This window comes from Glycine soja, chromosome 1 (genome assembly GCF_004193775.1).
Source record: "Glycine soja cultivar W05 chromosome 1, ASM419377v2, whole genome shotgun sequence".
Lineage (NCBI taxonomy): Eukaryota > Viridiplantae > Streptophyta > Magnoliopsida > Fabales > Fabaceae > Glycine > Glycine soja.
Window position 1 is genome coordinate 56,749,581 of NC_041002.1, and position 8,292 is coordinate 56,757,872.

The 8,292-nt window shown below is 37.5% G+C and overlaps 1 protein-coding gene across 1 annotated transcript; it reads right to left on the minus strand.

The window, feature by feature from the left end:
- Positions 1–330: 330 nt before the first annotated feature.
- Positions 331–8,034, minus strand: LOC114367748. Its single transcript, XM_028324945.1, has 8 exons — positions 5,277–8,034; positions 4,657–4,786; positions 4,437–4,525; positions 3,892–4,130; positions 3,211–3,297; positions 2,270–2,369; positions 1,927–2,134; positions 331–1,843 (listed from the first exon to the last, which is right to left on the minus strand). Exons 1-8 carry the CDS (start codon positions 7,515–7,517, stop codon positions 996–998), a joined length of 3,942 nt encoding a protein of 1,313 aa, XP_028180746.1. The 5' UTR covers positions 7,518–8,034; the 3' UTR covers positions 331–995.
- Positions 8,035–8,292: the final 258 nt, after the last annotated feature.

Sequence of the window (8,292 nt, forward strand, 5' to 3'; positions counted from 1 at the left end):
ACCTTATTAAGTCAGGGTGCCTCCCTGAGCATCCTTGCCATTGCATAGTTGACCAGATGAAGGATATGGCCACTTGCCTTGCTATTTCGTCTTGGAAGCATGTTTTTCGCAAAACTAATCAAGTTGCAGATGCTCTTGCTAAATATGGTTTGTCTATAGATAATGGTTGTATCTTTGATGTTAATCCGTCCTTTATTACTCTGAAAATCATAGCTGATGTAGCTTCGACGACCTTTTTTAGAGGCTTTTAATCTTTCTCGCGGGGGTTTCCCCCCTGCATCATAAAAAAAAGAAATACCAAGAGACCCAATATAGAGCCGACCAGAAAAAAGCACATTAAGACAAAATTCTATAGAGAACTTTGGCAGAAATGGACCACGAGCCGAATACAAGGAGCTCAGATTGGAATGAAAGAAACAAAATTTCTTGCTTCCCTCAATTACTCGTTAAATATAGTCAAGCCAGATTAAACACATGCTACAAATCTATGTAAAAAAGAAAGAAGAAAACAGAAGAATCTATGTAAAAAATTGCTCAAAGTACAATCGCCTATGTCATATGATGATTGATGAATTACTGGGGACATTGAGTGGCACAAAGGGATTGAGCAGAAACCCGCATCTACTCTACCAGATTCAGATATATACAATAGAAACAGCACAATCAGTATTTGCTTCTGTCGAAGAGCCGCTGTATATTCCCCCCAGTAACTTCAACTATTCTGCTACACATGATTATACGGCAACAGGTCTGGTGCCAGATGCAGTTGAATCTTTTTGGCAGAAGAAACATTCACATAAAATAAAATTCACTTCAATGACACGGGACAAAATAATATTTCCCTCAAAATCAATAGACCTTATTCATAATACCCAGATGAAAGCACATTGCAGCAGCTTCAAATGCCTTGAAAATTGACTTGCATACAAGGCAATGAAGCTCTGAAAAAAAACTTAAGGAGAGTATCACGAGAAGTACAGGACTCTGTCATTCTGTTAGACCAGAACAGTCTCGGAACTATCACCGAAAGCATTTATGCCACTTTCATCAAAATACATTTCATTTGAAGCAACTATTGGGTTCAAACTTAAATCCTTTTCATTCTCACATCCAATTTCACCGTTGGAAACAGATCCTACTTGCAACAAACTTTCATTAGCATGATTGAGAGCAGAACTGGATTCACCTACATTTCGATTATTCCCCTTTATAATATTCTCTTCAGATATATTTCCTGAAGGAACAACTTCAAGAGTGTCATTCATACAAACCTCTTTAGTAGGCAGAGTATTGTTCGCCATTTCAGAATCCAACACTGGATTAATGTCAAGCTCCGATGAATCACAATTCATAGCAGTGGACGAGTGACACTTCTTGTCAAGGTTTTCTTCTGCTGGACATGGATCAGAACAAGTAGTTTCCTGAACCAAAGTTTGAACTTTCAGAATATCTACTGGGTGACTACTAACAGAAGTGTCAATCGGAGAAATGGATTGACATTTGGCCGAAGAATTTAATCTATCGACAGGAGGAGCAGCCACTACTTTATTCTTCATTTCTAGTTCACTGTGACTAGTTCTAGAAAGAGAAATACATCTATCTGAAACTGGATCAGACATCATTTCCCCAGAATGAGATTTGGAACAGATAATGCCATCAACCAAAACTTGGTTGTTTAGTTCTTGAGAAGCGTCACTGCATTCATCATTCATCTCATTAGCAAGACTTGAACTAATATCATCACTTCCATGAGGATCTTGTGGAGTCGAAGAACCCATATCTGACTTATTTTCCATTTTGGTCTTGATAAAATCATTGTCTCCATTTTCCAATTTCTCAGAACCTATAAGGAAATAAAGAAGTAAAACTTAAGTACTGGCAAAAGTAACTTGCTGAAATTTAAATAAACAAAAACAACATAAACACCTGTGGTTTTATTACCCTCATGGTTTCCTTGTTCCGCTAACGGCTTCATTAACATATCTATACCGGGGAAGACCATCATATTCAGTGACTTCATTTCTTGCCTGAGTGATTCGTCCAGATGTGTGAAGCCAAAAACTGTTGTCCATGTATTTGTGAGTTCAGCAATTGCAGGAATAACTAGTTTTTCAACCTTTAGAGAGCAAAGTGTCTTCCGATTGAGGAGGAACACATAAGTTAAGAACAAGTCAATGTCATTAAAAGATGCATACAGAAAGGCCCCAATCAAAATTTTAAATAGATCTTAGGTGCAAGGAAATCACAAAGCCATAGCTTCAATGTTTACCGATTCAATGGCAGAAAAAAGCCGGCGGCACATCCCCTGATGCCTATACATATGGCGAGTTCCGATAAATGGCATCTCTGCTATCTGAGTTCCATGGAACCTAAGACAGAAAGTAAATACTTACATTATACTTCCTTTATTCTCACTAACAAGATAAACACATAGCAGCATAGATATAGATTATGAGAATGAGAGTGAGAGAGAGAGAGAGCAAGAAAACAATCATATGACCTTTTACCATCCTTTTAAGCAAAATCATAAAACTGAATATTATTTTCAAGAAAGTTAGAAACCAGAGCAAGTGGCTTCACAATGTCACACAAGCTTCATCGTTACAAGTAATATAGCATCTTTTATAAAGGCACTGCCAAACTTGTGAATTCTTTATCCTTGCCATTGACAACTTGGTAATTTCTAACTCATTTTAACAGACTTGTGTATGGAAAGGAGTTCTCTCCAAAGTAGTCACACTAGAGTATGACAGATGTTAGCTAATTCAACAGACTAGTCATATGAAAGGAGAAGCTCTCTAAAGCAATTGAAGAATGGCTGATGTACATGTATATGTGTGTGTGTGTCTGTGTATATTTTTGGTTCCCCATAAGTGTCCTCCTTTGGAAGCAATTTTGTTTGAGGCATTGTAGGACACTAGATATTTACATAATTAAGAATTTCATTCCCTTAACATGATCAAAACAAACTCTCAATAACTACAAAAGTTTTCTTCTTTTTTTTTTCCTTGTCAAGTGTCAACAATTCTTTTCAATTATTTCCTTAGTTCCCTCACTTCTCTAAGGTAGATCTGGAAAGTGGGTGGACTTTCAATCCAATTGCAACTGAAAAACCTTTCACTCTCCCAACTTCTATTGTTTCTGCAGTTTGCCCTAAAGAAAAGGTCAGAAATCTCAAAAAAGAGTCAGCAAGGAAAAGGGGCTTAGAACCTGATAGATGCTGAAGCAATGATTTCATCCCCTCTCTCCAAAGTAGCAGTGTAAAAGCCACTATAGTTCAACCGACTAAAGTTTGATCTGAAAATGAATAGAAAGCAAAAAAAAAAATATAATTAGGAATTACTTTTTTTTTACTTCTAAATATAATTATTACTTAGAAATCCAACACTTTTGCTTACCTCACATCTAGTAAAAACTTTGAAATTTATCAGGTTTCCTCTAATTTTTTTACTTCTAAATATAAACCCCAAAATATTTAAATTAAAATTACTAATTTGACGGTTTTATGTAGAAGAAAATGAACAAGGGGATCAAATTTGCTAATTTTAAAAATAAAAAGACTTAATTAGCTTAAAAAAACTTGGGAGACCAAAATCAGACGTAGTCCAAATTAGAGGGACCAAGAGTGAAAATGTGCAATTAAACCTAAACTAATCATTTCCATTTCTACCAACTTAAATTATCAAGCAGTCAACATCATGAAGTAATTCAGATATCATTAAAAGTCAAAACAACAAAAAGGAACACATTTATCAATTTGTAGCTTTATAAATGCTGAAAACTATAACATACAGAATCAGACACGGCATTCATCCACATAATTAAATGAGAGGTCTCATGAATCAATAATTGGGTATTATGGTCATGCATAAAGTTTTAACTAGTGCTTACCCACTATTATATAAAACGTTACGGATTAAATTGATCCCACTCCTTCGATCAATAACAGGTAAAAAACATTCATCCATCACAGTCAGTGCAATAGCCAACTTGGAATTGCATTCTACCCTCTGGCTAATACCCCTGCAAGCTGCCTCTGAGTCTTCGTCTATCCTATGAATGAGAGACCATGAAAAACCGGCTTCCAGCTCATGCTTGGTACCAAGGTATTTCTTCAAGTGTTCAGAAAGCTGTAAAAGTACAAATAGTAATAATTAAGAATCCGGTATTAGCACAGCAGCACTACAAAGTTCACTTCTATTTCTATTATTCTTTGGAAATTTTTCAATTCAACAAAACATTAAAATTCACAAGTTCCTAAAAAAAGGAATTCTAAGAGTCTTGAAAGAAACACAAATTTCATAGACTAGTGCACAACCATAAGAGGTACTCTGATGAATGCTGAATTGTAAGGTAGAAAATGGTTAAGGAAATACATATACATTTGTTAAGTTATACTTCAAAACGTTGAAAAGCAGAATAACTGTAAGAGGTACCTCTTTGCACTCTTTCCCACAAAAAGAAAGGCTTGATGTATTGATGTTATTAGGAAGGTTATCCATCTCCTTAGTGCAAGAGTCATGATCTATGCAAACAGAAAGTATTTATTAAATGAAGTCCAAGTAATATATAAAAAGAGAGAGAGAAAGGAAGTAATGGCCAAAAAATATAAACATATCAAAGAAACATCAAACGTAAACGAGAGAAAGTGAATACATTTTTTCTCACATAAGTTGCAAATTTGTAGGACATACACAGATGCATCATCTTTTTCAGAATTCCCACTGGCTATGCCACAAAATTTACAGGTGCAATTTGGACAATGCCATTCACCCAGAGGAAGCATCTGCAATAACATAAATGAATTCCTATTGAAGAAAGCCATCCTCCTATAATAATTAATAAATCAATTATGTGGCTAAAATAAAGAACAGTATGCAATTGCAACTAGTCAATAACACTTCTACCAAAGTGTCAACAATATATTATTCTAGTTTTTGTGTACAGGGACACTGACTCTGCTTCTATGAGAAAACCTATTCAACTTGCCTACTATAAAGACATTGGCAAAATCATAATAACAAGAAAGTATCTTCAGTCCCCTTGACTTCATAACAACTAAGCTCCCAACACTGATATATAACCGCCCCCCTTCCACCACCCCAAACAAAAACTAGAAAAACCAAACAGCATCGGAAAGGGAAACATAAATTTAATATGCCACAGTTCACTGAGAAACAATGCAAAACATTACAGAGAACAAAATATGTACTAACCATATGTTGAGAAGTGAGAACCATAACACACCATAAGGAAAATAAAATATGCAACCATACCTGTATATCCAAGCAGCTCTGATGAAATGTGGATGGACAACCATCACAACAGATTAAATCCCCTCCATCTCCACATATACCACAAGTATCATCATTTGGATCATCGCCATCAATATCCACTGAATGGAAACATATTTTTTCAGAATGCTCTTGTCTATTCCATGCCTCTATCTGGCACTGTAGAAGAGAAACTCCAGATTCCAAATATATATTTTGATATGGCTGTGGCAATTTGCTTCCTGCGTGAAGCTCAAACTTTGAAACTGTGAGGATCTTACTACAGCAGCCACAATGAATGCCATCTCTTGTGATCCACCCCTCCAGCATGACTTTCTTCCGTCTGCGGTACTGAACCTTTTGGCTTAACTCTACTGTTCCAGAGTCAATCAACCATGAAAGAACCGTTCGTTTGCCCATATATGGTACAAAGCCATCAGATTCTGAATTTGATCCTTTCTTAGAACTGCGAACTAACAAGGTACATCTTCCATGTTTTTTACTCTTCCGTCCGTGTATCTGAGGATCACATTCAAATAATGATTTTTCTATTCCATCACCTGAGTGATTGGTAGCATTCTGGATTTTAGAGGAAGCACTCATAATGGTATCTTCAAACATTTTATTTTTCATTGACTTACTCCCCTGCTTTATAAAGGAGCTTAATTTCTCCTCATTGTTATCACTATCTGTGCTATTCAAATCACGCTTGTTGCTGGCAGATCTTCTTATTTGAGGCTCTTTTTCATTATCACTTTCACTATCATATTTTTTCTTCTTTTTCAATTCTTTCTCCATTTTCTTCCTAGTTTTCCTTGTTAGCTGATTGAGCACCTCATCTGCAATAGGAGCAAAAGAAGAACTATCCCCTTTGGGCTTGGCCTCATTAGCATCTTCATTCAATTGCTTTTGAAGTGCTTCGTAGGCCTTGATGATAGACCAATAAGCTGTACCTGCTGGATTAATGTAAACTGCATCCAGATAGTCCCTGTTCCTTCTAGGTCGATAGTCTATGGTCCAACCTGAATTCAGCAGCATCTCCCTTATTCGTTCCCGCAGTTTCTGTTTTTCTGTACCACTTCCACGCTTGATTTTTCCTTCTTTTGTTCTTGTGGTTGGGAGTTTTTCATGCACAGGAGTCTGCTCATCCTCAGACATTACATTTTTTGCTGGCTTCCGTGCTTCAGTATTTCTTATTCCCAAATTCAATGATGTGTCACTGTTATCTGAATCCCCCTCATCACCCTTACTGTCCTTGCTTGACAACGATTTTCTTGATGCTATCCTTTTATTCTCTGGCCTCTTGAGTAATCCTGGTTTCTCAACAGGTTTTGTTTCCAAGTATGACAAAGGACGAATTGGAACATTCCTCTTGGCAGCCTTTTCAGTCTTCAACCTCTTGGCAGTCTCTTCAGTCATCAACCTCTTAGCAGTCTCTTCAGTCTTCAACCTTTGCCTGCCTTCCACAGGTTTGTGATGATCATAATCCTGTTCTGATGGACCACCCACCTTCTTCTTATTAACCATTACCTTCAAAACACCATTCTTCCCCTGAACCCTAATCGACTCATCTGAATTAAACTTATCCCTCTGCAAGCGTAGAGGTACCCAGACTCCATCCCTGTTTATCTTGTACCTACTGTGATCAACATTATCTCCCAGATACAAGCCACTAGGTCTGTCACCGTAAGAGTTCTTTCTCTTATCAAGAATTCGTCCACTTGAACCTGTTATGAATTCCCTATCAATGCCACTTCTAGCAGCATGCACTGATCCCATAAAGCTTCCTCCTCCATGACCATCCAAATGCCTCCTCCTCATGTTCTCCAAATCCATGCCATCGTAATCATCAAAATCGTACACACCCAACTTACTACGCTTTCTTTCCCACTGCTCCAACCCTTTCTCCGCAGCAATACCCTCCCCATTACCCTTAATTCGTTGTACTCTATCCCTCTTTCGACTAATTTCAGTCCCACCCCGCTCAGAGGCAGCCAAACCATTGCAAACTCGAATAGTCTCGGGACCAAGCCTTCTACCAGGAGGTATTAGTGACCCCTCGCTTGATCCAGAATCACTCAATGACACGTTGATGTTTGGCCTTTTCTTGGATTCATAGAGCTTGCGAGAGGTGGAAGCAGTAGCACCCAACCCATCCCCTTTCTTTCGCACAATTAAACAACCAGATGAGCTTCTGCTCTTCACCACAACCCCAGAACCACCCGATCTCAAGCCGGATTCCATCTACCAAAGCCTCTCCCCCAAAATTAACATCACCCGCAACCAAAACTAAACCCTAATTCCCAGATCTGGAGCCAAATCGATCCTAATTCCACAAAGTTCCACCCTCCCCCTCGGACCAAAGCAAAATTTCAACGGAATCTTACCTCGCCGGAAAATTCACGGATTCCGTACCTCGCAGTAAATTGTTGCCTGCGAGTGCGACGCAAGTCCCCGCTGAAAAACCAGAAGTGATCCGAGAGCGATGCGACTCAGAAGGAAATTAAAACGAAAATTGGTATAAGAAAGAGACAGGGACCGAAAGAGGGAGAAATTTTTGGGTTGTGATTTGCAGATGCAACGCCTAAGCCAATATCGATTATAAATAAATAAATAAAAGTTAAAAACACAAACCGAAAACTGTGTCAGCCTTTACCCCCATATTTTATTTTCCCTCCAAATTTTCTCTTTTGTTGAATACCAAGCTTCCGATGCTGCCACCTTGCATATCATGGACGTGGCAATATCACAACGGCTTCCGCGACTGTTTATTCAGTTTTTTCCTACGCATGTGTACTACTAGGGTTCTTTATGTGCATTCTGACAATTTATAGAATCGTGATCGTAAACTAGGGTTATTTGTAAGAGTTTAACAACGGTTATTCATCTTATATTAACATTTAATCACAAATCACTCACTCTTTGTAGGTAAGACTTTTAAAGATAATTATTATAAATATTAATATGTAATATATTTATACGGTAATTTATAATTAAAAAATTCATAATCTTAATTCTC

Excerpts from the sequence above, each read along its gene's own strand:
- LOC114367748 (XM_028324945.1), bottom strand. The coding sequence starts at position 7,517 with ATGGAATCCGGCTTGAGATCGGGTGGTTCTGGGGTTGTGGTGAAGAGC. Across the intron at positions 4,787-5,276 it reads AGAGCTGCTTGGATATACAG|ATGCTTCCTCTGGGTGAATG; the intron begins GTATGGTTGCAT and ends ATGTTATTGCAG. Across the intron at positions 2,135-2,269 it reads TTTTTTCTGCCATTGAATCG|ACACTTTGCTCTCTAAAGGT; the intron begins GTAAACATTGAA and ends CTCAATCGGAAG.